Below are 16,610 nucleotides of genomic sequence, written 5' to 3' on the forward strand. Positions count from 1 at the left end.
GCAGGCTATTTGTTGGTACCTCGAATAGTGCGTGCTACAGCAGGGGCTCTTACAAAGCCCCACAGTTATGGAACAGCCTTCCACTTAGTGTTCGGGGCTCAGACACAGTCTCAGTGTTTAAGTCTAGGCTGAAAACATATTTGTTTAGTCAAGCCTTTTGTGAATAGTTTTTTCTTAGGTACAGGGGCAGGTCTGGAGGGTTCACAGGCATAGAGTGTTGTGGTGAACTGGGATGTTTGGATGCTGTCGCTCCCCCACTCTCACGCATTCACTCAGGTTTGTCGACGGTGGAGAGGCTGGAGCTTTATGTCCCAGGACTCCCTCATGTCTGTGTTAGCTTCTGGCTCTCCCTTTTAGTTATGCTGTCATAGCTAGTCTTGCCGGAGTCCCTGCTTGCACTCTGCACGCAAAGTACATTGTGCTTAACCATTAGAGGACAAAAGCTCACCTAACAATCTTTTCCTTTCTCTCCATCTCTCTCTCTCCCTCACTCTCTGTCGAGCTACACATGCTACTTCTGAGATGCCAGTGATCCTGACCCCTTCTGCTCTCCAGACGTGCCTGATCCATCCTGATGCCCTACTTTTGGTTGGAGTTCTCATCAGTTGAGTTCGCTCGCTGCTGCTGGGGCCCCATATGGACGTCCTGAAGAACTGTTTGGTTTGCTGGGGATGGCGCCACCTGGGGGCTGTGGAGATGGCTTGGGGATCACATGGGGAGCTGTACTGTAATGGCTTGGGACTCCGATTGCTGTAGTGGCTTTGGGGCTGGAGTTGCCACGAGCAGCTTCGTACTCACGACTCCATCAGTGCACAGTGGATAGATTTTAACCAACCGGACTTCTTGCAAAAACTATAATGAATTTACTGGTTGCACATTTGCACTATTTGACCATATAGTACACAATAATAGAAGGGAATGATTTATAATCGCACTATCCGTTGCACCCAGATGAGGATGGGTTCCCTTTTGAGTCTGGTTCCTCTCAAGGTTTCTTCCTCATATCATCTCAGGGAGTTTTTCCTCACCACCGTCGCCTCTGGCTTGCTCATTAAGGATAAATTCACATATTTACAATATATTTTTTGTGAATCCATTTATGTCCATTGTTAAAAGCGCTTTACAAATGAATTGAATTGAATTGAATTGGACGTATAAAAAATTAAGTGAAAGATTTTAAGGAAAAATAAAAAAGCTACAATAACCTGGTTGCATAAGTATACACACCCTTTTATAATTGGGGACATGGCTGTGTTCAGAATTAACAAATCAGATTCAATCTCACGTTCAAAAGTAATTATCATACAGCTGTCAATGAAATTATTCTGATTAACCCCAAATAAAGACCAGCTGTTTCTGTAGGATTTTCTTCACAACTTCTGAGTTTTATCTGACTGCTGAAGCCATGATCCACAAAGAGTTTACAAAGCCTGTACAGGATCTCACTTGTTGCTAGATATCGATCAGGAGAGGGGTATAAAATAATAATACATAATAAAAACATTAGATGTAGCATGGAACACTGTGAAGGCCATCATTAACAAGTGGAGAAAATGGAGCACCACAGTGACATCACCAAGAACAGGACGTCCCTCCAAAATATATAAAAGGACAAGACAAAAACTTACCAGGGAGGCTGCCAAGAGACCTACAGCAACATTAAAGGAGCTGCAGGAACATCAGACACGTACTGATTACTCGCTGCATGTGACAACAATCTCTCATATTCTTCACATGTCTGGGCTACGGGGTAGGCGGCTAGACGGAAGCCCTTTCTCACAAAAAACTAAAAAGTTAAAAACTAAAAAAGCTCAACTAAATCACCCCAAACCATGTGGCAAAATGTGTTATGGTCTGATCAGACCAATTCCAAAAGGTATAATAATTCCATAATTCCAAAAGCTATGTTTGGTGCAAAAAAAAGCACATCACCAAAAGAACACCATACCCACGGTGAAGCATGGTGGTGGTGGCATCACGCTTTAGGGCTGCTTTTCTTCAGCCAGAACTGCGGGTTTTATCAAAGTGGAGGGAATCATGAATAACTACAAATACCAGTCGATTTTAGTGCAAAACCTTCAGGTGTCTGCTAGTAAGCTGAAGATGAAAAGGAACTTCACCTTTCAGCACGACAACGACCCAAAGCATAGATTCACATCAACAAAGAATCCAAGATGGCGGCGCGGTCAGACGCAGCGGCTACTCCGGGTCCTAAAGACGGTGCTTTTATATCTTTTAATCTCGTCTCTTCGTCTACAGATAATATCATTTTACCGCTAATTCATAAGGAAAAAACTTCAAAACGCACCTATGACCGCCAAAGCCTCTTGGAAATTGGCAGTGCATACAAACACCAACTCTCGCCAGCAGCTACTGAGAAGCTTCAAGGCCTTTGTCTACTGCTAAAGCCTGACCTCGAAACCGCGGCCTCGTCCACTGTCGCTACCTGCACAAGGCGGCGTCGCAAGCGGTGTGAGAGAGGACGGAAACGCGGTAAGCGCGGAGGTATACGAGCTAGGCTAAGGGCTAACCCCACAAGACCGGCTCTTCCAACACTCATGCTCTCGAATGTTCGCTCGCTGGAAAATAAACTGGACTTAATTCAACTCAGTCGGTCTACACAGCGAGAGACGAGGGACTGCTGTGTTTCTGTCTTCACTGAAACATGGCTAAACGACAACATCCCGGACTCCGCCATTCAGCTGCACGGGCTAACCTGCTACCGAGCGGACAGAGAAAAGGGGAAACAACACACTGGACTTTGTTTATACGGCAGAGAAAAATGCATACAAGGCTGCACCCGCCCCCACCTCGGATACTCAGACCACATCACTGTTATGCTGATTCCAGCATACAGACCACGTCTCAAACTTGCCAAACCGGTTCAAAAACAGATCACAGTATGGCCAGACGATGCTACCTCAGCACTGCAGGACTGCTTCCAGGACACAGACTGGAACATGTTCAGAGAGGCAGCCACCTACAACAATCACACAGACTTACAAGAGTACACTGAAACAGTGACTGCGTATATCAAAAAATGCTTAGATGATGTGACAGTCACCAAGACCATCACCACACCAGAAGCCATGGTTGACAGCTGAGGTTCGCGGGCTGCTAAAAATCAGAGATGAGGCATTCAGATCAGGGGATAAGCCAGCTCTCAAAACAACAAGAGCCGATCTGTCTCATGGCATCAAGAAGGCAAAACATCAACATGCTCAAAAAATCAACAACAAATACAGTGACAGTAAAGACACCCAGACCCTGTGGCAAGCCATTCAGACCATCACTGGCTACAAGCCCCTGCCACAGGCCAGTGACGATGACACATCCCTGCCAGATGCACTCAACCACTTCTACTCACAATTTGAGATACAGAACGACACACCTGCACAAAAACTACACACATCTCCAAACGACCAGGTGCTCTGTCTCTCTCCAGCCAACGTAAGAAAGACGTTGTCCAGGATCAACCCACAGAAGGAGGCAGGCCCTGACAACATACCTGGCCGTGTACTAAGAGATTGTGCTGCACAGCTGACAGATGTCCTAACAGATATCTTCAACACCTCGCTGAGCCAGGCAGTCGTCCCCAGGTGTCTCAAATCCACCACCATAATTCCAGTACCAAAGAAGTCACCTGTGTCCTGCCTGAATGACTATCGTCCCATAGCACTGACCCCAGTCATGATGAAGTGCTTTGAGAGGTTAGTCATGCAACACATCAAGTCCAGTCTCCCAAACACGCTGGACCCATTTCAGTTTGCATACCGTTCAAACCGCTCCACGGACGATGCAATATTCTCCACTCTCCACCTAGCTTTTACTCACCTGGAACAGAAAGACTCCTATGTTAGAATGCTGTTCATCGATTTCAGCTCGGCATACAATACACAATAATCCCTCAGCAGCTTATCAACAATCTAAACTTGCTGGGCCTCAACTTACCCCTCTGTAATTGGATCCTGGACTTTTTAACTGAAAGACCTCAGTCAGTCCGTGTCGGCCGCAACACCTGCAGCACTACCACACTGAGCACAGGTGCCCCACAGGGCTGTGTGCTCAGCCCGCTGCTCTTCACGCTGCTGACTCACAACTGCACTGCCGGGTCAGCTCCAACCACATCATCAAGCTGATGACACAACTGTGGTAGGCCTCATCAGAAACAACGATGAAACTCACTACAGAGAGGAAGTGGCACAGCTGGCTGAATGGTGCGGTGTCAACAACCTGTCCCTCAATGTGAGTAAGACAAAGGAGGTTGTGATGGACTTCAGGAGAAACTCTGTTGACAACCCCCCACTGACCATTGATGGCTCGGCCGTGGAGAGAGTCAGCAGCACTAAATTCCTGGGAGTGCACATTACAGAGGATCTCACCTGGACCACCAATATCACGTCACTCAACAAGAAGGCCCAACAGCGCCTCCACTTTCTCCGCCGGCTGAAAAGAGCGAGTCTCCCTCCACCCATCCTCACCACTTTCTACAGGGGCACCATTGAGAGTGTGCTGACCAGCTGCATCACTGGATGGTATAGAAGTTGCAGTGCTGCTGACCGCAAGACCCTACAGCGGACAGTGAACACAGCTGCAAAGGTCATCGGTGCCCCTCTCCCCTCCATCCTGGGCATTTTCCTTGCACGATGCTCCAGCAAGGCTACCAGCATCGTGAAGGACCCTTCCCATCCCTCCCACAATCTCTTCCAGCTCCTGCCATCAGGTAGAAGGTACCGGAGTATCAAAGCTCGCTCCGTCAGATTGCTCAACAGTTTTTTCCCCCAGGCTGTGAGAGCCCTCAACTCCAATCTCTCTGTCCCCCTTTGAAACCTCATCCATAACCATAAACACCTCAAACCCATGAAACCCACGAAAAACCCATGAAAAAAACCCAGGAAAAAAAAAAAAAAATTAAAACAAATTTTAAGTGCAATTCTGAGTGTGCTACACACAGGTGAGTGGGCTATACAAACCACCTGTAGTAACACACACTTTTCCCTGAATGTACACCGAACACTTTTTATAGACACTCTCTCACACAAAGACTCAGTCTGATAATATATGTTTACTTGTGCGTTGCACTACAAATCATCTTGCACTATGCGCTGCTTCCCCTAAAATATCTCCCTTGCACAATTTCATGTACAAAATACCTCTTTTGCACAATTTTCCATTTACAGTATCTATGTAAAGTTTTGTATAGTTTTTGTAAAGTTTTGTAAAGTATGTATAGTCACCTAAATTGTTTCTTTACTTCTATGTTTATATTTATGTTTAACTTGTATGTAGCACCGTGGTCCTGTGAGACATGACATTTCGTTCAACTATATGTCCACACATGTAGCAGAATGACAATAAAGCTCAACAACAACAACAACAAAGGAACGACTTAACCAAAAGATCAATGATTCTGAATGGCCGAGCCAGAACCCAGACCTGAATCCAACTAAAAATCTGTGGGGTGACCTGAAGCGGCTGCGCACAGGAGATGCCTTTATGATCTAGGGCAGTGGTGGCTCAGTGGTTAAGGCTCTGGGTTACTCATCAGAAGGTCAGGGGTTCAAGCTACCACTGTTGGGCCCTTGAGCAAGGCCCTTAACCCTCTCTGCTCCACGGAGCTGTATCATAGCTGACTCCAACTTCCTAACAAGCTGGGATATGCGAAGAAAAGAATTTCACTGTGCTGTAATGTACATGTGACAAATAAAGCCTGCTTTGCTTTCAATTTGATGGGTCTAGAATGTTTTTGTAAGAAAGAGTGGGGAAAATATTGCCAAGCTAAGATGAGCTGATAGACTCTTATGCAAAAAGACTGAGTGGTGTAATAAAATCAAATGCTGCTTCTATAAAGTATTAGTTTAGGGGTGTCTATACTTATGCAAGCAGGTTATTGTATGTTTTTTATTTTTCCTATTTTTCCCTATAAAAGCTTCTGATTGTTTTTCACTTAATTTTTATACATTGTAATTTCACATTGAAGGTGGAAAAAGTTCTGACATGATTTATGTTGGCTTCATTTTTTTACAGCACAAAAACCTGCCATTTTAACAGGGTTGTGAAGCTTTTTTATCCACTCTAGGTTATGTTAGCATTAGCATGCTGCCAATTGTTACCAACTAACAGCCAAAGTTAGCCGGTTAACTGGAATTTAGCTATTTCAGTTGAACATAAATACTTTAGATTCACTCATTATCTCATTATGGTTTAATCTGTTTTGATTCTACTTAATTCTACTTTCAGTTCACTTCATGGACGCGAGTGTAGCAGATGACTGTGATTGGCTAAATACTGAGTTTCATCTAATTTTCCCAGGAAATCTCGGATGATTCACCTTTGGCCTAATTCACATAAAATCTGTAATTTTAATATTTGAATTTTGAGTTCAAAAGAGGATTTCACAGAGGCATTTTGGTTAAATTACAGTTCAAGCGTACCAGCACCGCATTTTTCACAATTGACACATCACTAGTGGGTCATACCATGTGTGAACTGTAGCAGGGGGGTTTGTGTGTGGCAGGGGGGGGCTGGCTGGGCAGGGGAGGGGTGGTGCTTGAGGGGTTGATGCGTTTCTCTTTCTGCCGGCGGTTGCAGAACCACACACGGATCACTTCCTTTTCCATGCTGAGCTGCTCGGCCATCAGAAGGATCTCCTCTGAGGTAGGCTTCTGGTTCTGTTGTGTGACAGGAAAAATGCACAAGTTCATTTCTAGTATCTTGTAGTTCTTAAATAATAGTGTGATTAATTTTAAAAGCTTTTCTCTTAGAGAACACCTTTAAGGTGCAAAGTGTGTGTAATGTGTGTACTTTCTTCTGTAAGTCATTAATACTTACCAGCCTCACAAAATGTACAGTGCATGTTTATATGTTGGTTTCACTCAGACCCTGCAATGTAATTGCATCTAACTGTAACTGCCCTCTACCACATTCTGTGCTATATTCAGAACAGGCAACTTAAATTCAGACGATAAGCTATAAATATTATAGAAATTTTTGTGTAGTGCTCTCGAGGCAGGAGTTTTTCAAACAGACCTTTTCAATCAAGCACTTGCCTTTAAGCCCCAAAAATTTCAGGGATAAAAAATGTGGCCTGATAAAGCAGAGATTTTTGCTGTATGTATTTTTTGCAATCTAATGTAGCATAAAAGCAAGATACAATAAAAAATACAGTTTTAGGATGATATACAAAGATATATGATGATATATGGTCACAAAAGTGACCAAATGCATATCTCGTGCAGACATTGAGTACTTCTTGTGATTATGACATTTTGCGACGCCGGCTTATTTGTCTTAATTTTTCAGCTTGGGTTTCATCCACATTAATTGGCCATGAGGCTTCAAATATCTGTATTTTTGTGTGCATAATTTAATGAGAGCCTGAGATAATAAATAGAGGTCATGCACACTCTTTAGTTGTCCAATTAATAAATTGTGCTATTAAATGTCATATTTATGTGTTTAAATTGGCCTTAAATGGCATTCCATAGTATTTTATAGCGTATTCATGGGTTAAAGAGAGCCCGAAAGATCTGCAGCATTGTTCCTCAGTAGCTTGTTTTTTCTTCAAGTTTTCTGCTTATACTTCTGGCATGATGGACAGCAAGAACCAACGTCACTGCATCACAGAAACAATAAGGTTTGTTTGTGTTTCACAGGAACAAATTAAGTGCCAATCATGCTTCTTTAACAGACGTTGCCCAGTTTATTGTCCATAGTGTAATCTGACTACAGATGAGCAAACGCTGAGAGGCAGAACTGTGTACAGTCACTTCAAATTTTATTGATAATCTTACCTTTAATTAACTCATCATCATGTCCAAATGTGTTTATCAGATTATATGTAAATGTAGCTAGCTAGTTCACAGTGAAATCTCGTGAACACTGATTCAAAGCTAGTATTGTTTTGCAATGTTTAATTTGCCTTCTGTGTTTTTCCAATCAATGTGCATACCGTTAGCTTATTTACAGAGAATTTAACCTCAACTCTATGGTAATGTTAATGCAGATTAACTGACTTATCATTGCACGTGTTCTGTCTTATAGAGATGGACAGAAAAGCAACAGAAAAGAAGTCAAGGGTATTTTCATAGCTTTTGATTTTGAAGAATATTTACATAGCAGAATTGTGAGTAACTGAGACCTGCCTCTGTTTCTCCTCAGTGCAAAAATGACATCTTTATTTATCTAGTATTATCCAAGATTACATCCAAGTGTTGATAATTAAACCTATTTCTAGACATTTTTGCTAATTGCAAGATGGGAATAGTCTTATTCTATTAGCAGATAATTTTTTCTAATTTTAAGTATTTAATCCTAGAAAGACGCATAATAAAATAAGTATAATAGAATAAGAACATTTAAAGCTTAAAATGTGTAAAAGCATCTGAAAAAAACAGACTGAATAATTTTATATTTGACTTAAACTGATCTCATAATAAGAGAAATTAAGCAAATTTTCCCATAATATTATAATATTATATAAATGTGGCTGTATTTTAGATATAATTTTTGCAGTGACTCTCTGAATAGAGCTTAAGTCCACGTTATATCTGAGGTCTAAATACTGATGTGCACAATTTTGGTATTAACTCCTCACTGCATGCACGTAACTCAATTCTGCATGTATTCTACAGTACGTGTGTTTGCGTGTCTCACCGTGATGAAGTTACGCTCCAGAACAACACGGACGTTTGTCTCAATGCTGGTGCGTTTCTTCCTGCGTCGTCCAGGCAAACCCTCAAAGCCCAGCATCGGAGATGACAGTGAGCTGGGACTGGGCAGCATGCTGTCTATTGCCATAGTTTCTACACACAGACATACACACAGCATCTGAAGCAAGTTTCTTGTAAGCATTCTTTATACTCACAGTAAATTACACATATGCTTAAGCACTCAAACACACACACACAGACATAAACACACACCTGCATCACTCAACCATTTCTCCAGCAGGGGTTTGAGCTTGCACATATTCTTGAAGCTGAGGTTGAGCGCCTCAAAGCGTGAGATGGTGGTCTGACTGAAGTCATTGCCATACAGCTTCCCCATGGCCATTCCAACATCACCCTACAAACACGCAGAAATAATCGTTAATGTAACACACTCACATAAAAAAATCAACAGTACAGCATTTGACATTATGCACACACTGACAGTCAATTAATTACAACTAATTGTCTTACTTAAGCCTTAAGTCTACTAAAAGCATAAACATGTACTCCATCAGTAAATCTGTAAATGGTGAACAATATTTAGACACGTTACTTATTCTTTAGATACTCTCAGAGGCGTGTACGTATACACACACACACACACACACACACACACACACACACACACCTGGGTGAAGCCAAGTTTAATCCTCCTTTGTTTGAAGGTGCGAGCAAACTGCTCCAGCTCCTCCAGATCACTCGGCTCCTCGCTGTGTGAGGTTACTGTAGCAGCCAAGCTCATGGGTGCAGCTACTGATGGTGTCATGCTGCTGTCTCTTCCCTTCTCCCTTTGTAATGAGCATGGCCTGGCATCATGATGGCGCTACAGCATACACGGTACACAGTCTCATACAACATTTCAACAACATCCTTGTTTTCTACGTAACTTTCTTCTCTTAAACCAATATTAAACTTTGCCCACTAGAAAAAAATTAACCAGTTCTAAGTGGTGTTTCTCATAGACCCCCCAAGAATCTGCATCGCTTCACCCTTTGAACAGTGTTGTTGGTGTGATGGACCCAGGGAAAGAATTTCAGTGTGAGGTGGAAGCCTGGGGATGCCATGTACCTGAGTTTGCATGCTCAGTCTGGGTGGTGTGGTCAGGAGAGATCCAGGACTTTGCTGAGGTAGTGAAATCAAATTTTGTGTTGAAAGCAGACCTGTGTGAAGGAATGAAGGACAGGGAGGACCAGAGAAAAATTAAATGAGTAATAAGTACCTATATGCTATAATGAAATAAAATCTTTCTCCAGTGAATGATATGATTTGCTGCATGCTGTGCATGTGTGTGGCTCACCCTGCTGGCTCTGCTGGGCTTGGGCCTGGGGTAAGAGGAACTGCGCAGGAGACTGCAGAGGGTGACTTGGCATCAGCACCAACTGCTGTAGCTGCAACAGCTGCTGAATGTCCTAAAGGGAAGTTAATTATTTATATACATTTTGAGTTGAATTTCAGTAAACATTCTCCCTATTGCGACACCATCACCAGAGGAGGGTGAAATCTCCAGCGTGTATGTTAAATAGTTGTTATAGGCTCAAATTCTGTAATGAAGGTGGAAATCATTTTAATAATATTTATATTACCGAAACATCTAACACACTTACATTATTTTGACTAGAAGTTAAAAAAATAATTATGATTATGATATATATAGGACACCCATTGCTAAGGAGTAAAGAGAACATGAAGGATAAAAGCACATATAGCTCCACGTTCTAGTTGGTAATAATCAGAACAACACCACACACGAGTTTCTACCGAGAGCCAGTCCAACTGTACCTGGGCAGTGAGCTGGATGGGCTGTGAGAGGGCGAGTGGTGGTGGAGCATGAACAGGACTCTGCTCCGTTTTGGCTTGAGGCTGGACTTGGGCTAGAGCCTGATTGGCCTGTTGCTGCTGAGCCTGCTGCTGACTCGCTGCAGCAGCTGCATGAGCTGCATTGGTCTGCTGCACTGCGGCGGCCAGGAGCTGTGCCTGAGCCTGCTGGAGCAATAACTGCTGCTGAGCAGGTAGCAGAGCCGCCAGCTGGACAGAGGAGCAAGGAAGAGAGGCCAAAGGAGGAGACAGTAGGAGAAACAATGGCATCAGAATTTGCAGGAGAGAGAGAGTTAGTTGAAGCAGCGTAGCTGCCCTGAATGCTAAAGTAGTAGTTATGGGAGGGTAGGATGAAGCACTGGAGACAATTAAGGGTGCAAAATATAAGTAAAAAAATAAGAGATGTATATTGACATAGTGAAGGGACGTATAATTTTATCCGGAAAGGGTCAGTGTGGGTGCAGGCTTTCACAGGCCACAGCTGATAGTGTATTGGAAGCCAAGATCAGCTGATTAAAAAGGTGGAATCAGGTGTGGCTCCTGCCTGAGTAGAATGAAAGCCTGCACCCACAGCAGCCCACTGAGGATAAGATTGGACACTCCTGGTACAGTGATACTTGGTGGTACAAATATTCTCTGTGATTAATTAAAAAAAAGTTTAAGGAAAAATAGGAAAAATAAAACCTTTCAAAAACCTGGTTGCATAAGTATACATACCCCTAAAATAATACATTGTTGAAGCAGCTTTTGATTTTATTACATCACTCAGTCTTTTTGGCTCAGAGCCTATCATCTCGACTTGGCAATATTTTCTCACTCTTTCTTCCATAAACTTTAAAGGCATCTCCTGTGCGCAGCCGCTTCAGGTCACCCCACAGATTTTTAGTTGGATTCAGGTCTGGGTTCTGGCTCTGCCATTCAGAATCATTGATCTTTTGGTTAAGTCGTTCCTTTGTTGATGTGGATCTATGCTTTGGGTCATTGTCGTGCTGAAAGGTGAAGTTCCTTTTCATCTTCAGCTTACTAGCAGAGACCTGAAGGTTTTGCACTAAAATCGACTGGTATTTGTAGTTATTCATGATTCCCTCCACCTTGATAAAACCCGCAGTTCTGGCTGAAGAAAAGCAGCCCTAAAGCATGATGCTGCCACCACCATGCTTCACCGTGGGTATGGTGTTCTTTTGGTGATGTGCTTTTTTTGCACCAAAAATAGCTTTTGGAATTATGGAATTATTATACCTTTTGGAATTGGTCTCATCAGACCATAACACATTTTGCCACATGGTTTGGGGTGATTTAGTTGAGCTTGAATGTTTTTTGTGAGAAAGGGTTTCCGTCTAGCCGCCCTACCCCACAGCCCAGACATGTGAAGAATATGAGAGATTGTTGTCACATGCAGAGAGTAATCAGTACGTGTCAGATGTTCCTGCAGCTCCTTTAATGTTGCTGTAGGTCTCTTGGCAGCCTCCCTAGTAAGATTTTGTCTTGTCCTTTTATAAATTTTGGAGGGACGTCCTGTTCTTGGTGATGTCACTGTGGTGCTCCATTTTCTCCACTTGTTAATGATGGCCTTCACAGTGTTCCATGCTACATCTAATGTTTTTATTATGTATTATTATTTTATACCCCTCTCCTGATCGATATCTAGCAACAAGTGAGACCCTGTACAGGCTTTGTAAACTCTTTGTGGATCATGGCTTCAGCAGTCAGATAAAACTCAGAAGTTGTGAAGAAAATCCTACAGAAACAGCTGGTCTTTATTTGGGGTTAATCAGAATAATTTCATTGACAGCTGTATGATAATTACTTTTGAACATGAGATTGAATCTGATTGGTTCATTCTGAACATAGCCACACCCCCAATTATAAAAGGGTGTGTATACTTATGCAACCAGGTTATTGTAGCTTTTTTATTTTTCCTATTTTTCCCTAAAATGTTTCTGAAAGTTTTTTACTTAAGTTGTATACATTGTAATTTCACACTTAGGGTGGAAAAAGTTCATGATTAATCTTAGTTTCTTTTTTTTATATCACAAAAATCTGCCATTCCTACAGGAGTGTATAGACTTTTTATATCCTTTGTAGTTCTGTATGTACCTGCTGACTGTCGTTAACGTTGAATTGCTAACCAGTGAACCCAGCTTTAGGCCTCACCCCTTATCAAAGGAGAAAGACCAGAACCCATTGGGACCATCAATGCCTGTTCCCAATGAGATATGCTCAATTTGATGGAAATACGTCAAACCGTTACTGAGGAATGGCATCACTTCCTTGTACATTGCAGACAAATCATGTTCAATATCAAAAATTAGAGTTTTTTCGTCATGGTCTAACAATTCAATGATTCAGCTTTTACAAAGATTAGACTTTAAAGATTAAGGTTTCTAGGAGAAGAAACAAAATAAATAACCCAGGTTTTGTTGAAACTCAAAATGGCCAACTTCTTGTTTGGCAAATCACAAATTTGTTTCATCAAAAACATTTGGCACTTTTCCAGGGAATCAACAGAAAGAACAATCATGATTTGATTTTGAGTGATTCAAATGTTGTGAGCAGTTTTACTAATTTTTGAATTACTAAGTTGTGAATAGCAACCCCTGGAGGTGAATGGACAAAACTTCTTGGAATCCCCTGGATCTGGATTTCTGGAACATCACTCGTAAGTTTGGACTGAGTATCTCACGCCATTGCTGAGATATGCCCTCTGTTTAGCAACTTCACTGTCAAATTTGTTTACATTTTATGGATGATATGAGATACAAGTTTTGTTGCTGTGATCCAAATTTCATGATAATAAAATAAAATTTGTAAGAGAAGAAGACAAAAAATGATCAGAGTGTTTATAGGTTTGTATAGCTGTAAGTTTAGGGTATGTTTTGATTTTTGATTGTATTTAGCTGGTCACTACAGACCAATGCATTGTGTATAAAAGGCTCTGATTCACCCAATAAAGCTGTTTCTGCAATTAAAGCTGCTATTCAGCATTTTAACCATTTAGTTACTGTTTAAAATCCAATGTGCTATAAATACAGAGCCTAAACAGCACAGTCAGATTTACACTTCAGTTGCTTGTAGGCTGGACTGTATTTGTCACATATATATAAATGAGTGAATGAGTGACTTGCCAGTTTTTCTTAAATTGTGATTATATGTGATGTGCATGATGTGTTCTCAGCATGTGATTTTATGGCTGACCTGCGAACATAGCTACAGTATTAGCATCTTGTGTCAGTGAAGTGTGTGAATATGTGCATACCCCTGCAAGCTGACTGCCGGCCAACATGAGCTGTGTATGTGGGAGAGGAGGAGGCAGAGCATGGGAACTGAGCTCGGGGGCTTCTCCTGCTTTAACCTGTAAAACACACACACACACACACACACATACACACACACAGAGTTTATCTTACTATCCGTGTGAGGACCTTCCACTGACATAATTATTAAGGCAGCTACTTAACGCTATGCTACACCTTCGCTGCATTCGACCTATCGTGGAAGTGGAAAGTCAGAATCATATCATTTTTGACCTCTGTGCTGCCAAGTTACAAGGTAGGGAAAAAACCCATGGACACCACCATGTTCATCTTTAGTTATCAGCGAGCTAGCCAGCTAACTGTGCTGTATATTTACCTCAGAGCAGTGAAGTGTAGAGTCAGCATTACAGATTTAACAGTCTGTATGTTAATGATCTAAAGCTACTGCGTGTATATACACTATAACTCATTTAAAGGGAAGAAGAGCTGCTGTGTTTACTGCTGATGCTGTGAGCGGCCATGTTGCTTTGATGGCACTTGCTGAACTCGAGGTTGAAGAGACTGTCCAGTGTTCCCGAGTAGGAATTCGGAGTTGAGAGAGTGTTTTCTTTGGTTTTTACGAGTCAGAGGTTGGAAATTAAGTTCTGAGCTCTAGTCAAATGCAGCACGAAACAGAACCCTAACCTTAACCTCAGTAACCGAAAGTTAAAAGCTGTCAATGAGAGAAGGAACACACGCATACACACACACACACACACGCACACTCACACACACACGTACACACACGTACACACATGCACACACACACACAAACACACACACGCACACTCACACACAGACGTACACACACGTACACGCATGCACACACACAGACACACACACACGCACACTCACACACACATGTACACACACACACACGCACACTCACACACACACATACACACACGTACACGCATGCACACACACACATGCACACGAACACACACTCACCTTGGTGTGGCTTGGGGCTGGAGAGAGGCAGAATGGGCTTGTCATTGGCTGCGTCTGAGTGGAAAGGGGGAAAAGAGTCAATCACACAGCAGATATTAAATTTAATATGTTGGCAAAAGAGAAAAATGAGCCTCATCAGAACTACAAACACTGGCAAAGGTACAAAGGTTTCAGATAAGTGTTCATTATGAAAATAGGTTTTATACACCAATTCATTTTACAATTATGACTCAAGTATTTTAAGAACAACAACAAGAATTAAAGTAAAAACATACAGCTTGGTTACAATATGTTATACCACAGCATGCTTTAATTCTTGAATCTGATTGGTCAGAAGGTGTGCGTTATTTATAACAGTGCGGCTCGGACAGTAGTTCATGCACGACAGGTTTATATTAATGCACTCGTTCTAATACGTTATCCTTTCTATAGTAACTTTTATGGCAGACGTGCCACGTAATCTAATCTAAGACTAATAATAAAAAAGCGTGTTCATGTTCAACAACAAAAAATGGATAATTGTAGAAGTGGTGAAATTTATTTAAATTTATTTTATTAGGACACATTTATTTATCGTTTATAGAAGAAGTCTCCAGCGTCAGCACAAAGTTTACAAAGTTTCCCAGCATGGAAAAGTCTTCAGTGCTTTCTGGTTTCTCTGTAAAATAACAAGCTTTTTTTGACAGAGGGAGAGAGAGAGAGAGAGACAGAGACTGGGAGAGAGAGTGAGGCTGGGAGAGAGAGTGAGGCTGGGAGAGAGAGAGAGAGAGACTGGGAGAGAGAGAGAGGAGGGAGAAAGAGAGGGAGGGAGAGAGAGAGAGAGGGAGAGAGAGAGTGAGGCTGGGAGAGAGAGGGAGAGAGAGAGGGAGAGAGAGAGGGAGAGAGAGGGAGAGAGAGAGAGAGACTGGGAGAGGGAGAGAGAGAGAGAGGGAGAGAGAGAGACTGGGAGAGGGAGAGAGAGAGAGAGAGAGAGGGAGGGAGAGAGAGAGAGAGAGAGGGAGAGAGAGAGAGAGACTGGGAGAGGGAGAGAGAGAGAGGGAGAGAGAGGGAGAGAGGGAGGGAGGGAGAGAGAGAGAGAGAGAGAGAGAGAGGGAGAGAGAGAGGGAGAGAGAGGGGCTGGTGAAGGTACAACTGTTTATCGCAGCTATAATGTAAGTGAGAACAGGAACTAATTTGTCTCTCAGACGTTCCACAGCATTAAATCTAACGTGGTGGTATGAGTAACTCTACTTTGTGTCATGCTGTATCACACCGCCGTATCTGTATCACACCGCCGTATCTGTATCGCGCCGCCGTATCTGTATCGCGCCGCCACAGCGTGTGTTATTTTCATATAACCGCATTGGCTTGGAGTGATTCATTACTCAATTACATTCCTTCACATTGTGTACGCACATTCAATTATATCTCTAAATATCATCTACTGAATCAATTAAATATTAATTTCACATTAATATCAGCACAATTCTGTCTAATACAGTACAGTATATGAATTTAGTTTAAATCTCTACATTGTTTATTCACTAATAACTATACAAGCATGTTATGTTACTTATTGCTTTTCATTAATATGATAATGTTTTATTTGACTGATAAAAAAAATCACAATTAGGTAACAATAAAGCATGTGGTGTCATAATAATAATAATAATAATAATAATAAGAAATATACCTGATCACTAGCCTTGGGACTGTTCTTCTTCAAGTCTGTAAAGCACACACACACACACACACACACACACACACACACACACACACACACACTCAGCTTTGTGCCTCAGGCTTCAGCCCTCACATCAACAAAGAGTAACCAGTTACCCAGAGGCATCACATTAGTGGG

The 16,610-nt window shown here is 42.1% G+C and overlaps 1 protein-coding gene across 1 annotated transcript in view; it reads right to left on the reverse strand.

The window, feature by feature from the left end:
• LOC113534955 (POU domain, class 2, transcription factor 2) overlaps positions 1-16,610 on the reverse strand; it is a 62,891-nt gene that overhangs the window by 14,456 nt on the left and 31,825 nt on the right. The window contains exons 4-13 of the mRNA XM_053231552.1: positions 16,443-16,477; positions 14,771-14,824; positions 13,783-13,878; positions 10,491-10,736; positions 10,009-10,120; positions 9,780-9,871; positions 9,340-9,534; positions 8,925-9,066; positions 8,656-8,804; positions 6,480-6,671 (exon numbers count right to left, since the gene is read on the reverse strand). Coding sequence (XP_053087527.1) covers positions 6,480-6,671; positions 8,656-8,804; positions 8,925-9,066; positions 9,340-9,534; positions 9,780-9,871; positions 10,009-10,120; positions 10,491-10,736; positions 13,783-13,878; positions 14,771-14,824; positions 16,443-16,477 — 1,313 coding nt within the window. The remainder of the gene's footprint in view (positions 1-6,479; positions 6,672-8,655; positions 8,805-8,924; positions 9,067-9,339; positions 9,535-9,779; positions 9,872-10,008; positions 10,121-10,490; positions 10,737-13,782; positions 13,879-14,770; positions 14,825-16,442; positions 16,478-16,610) is intronic.

The sequence above is a fragment of the Pangasianodon hypophthalmus genome, chromosome 29 (genome assembly GCF_027358585.1).
Source record: "Pangasianodon hypophthalmus isolate fPanHyp1 chromosome 29, fPanHyp1.pri, whole genome shotgun sequence".
Lineage (NCBI taxonomy): Eukaryota > Metazoa > Chordata > Actinopteri > Siluriformes > Pangasiidae > Pangasianodon > Pangasianodon hypophthalmus.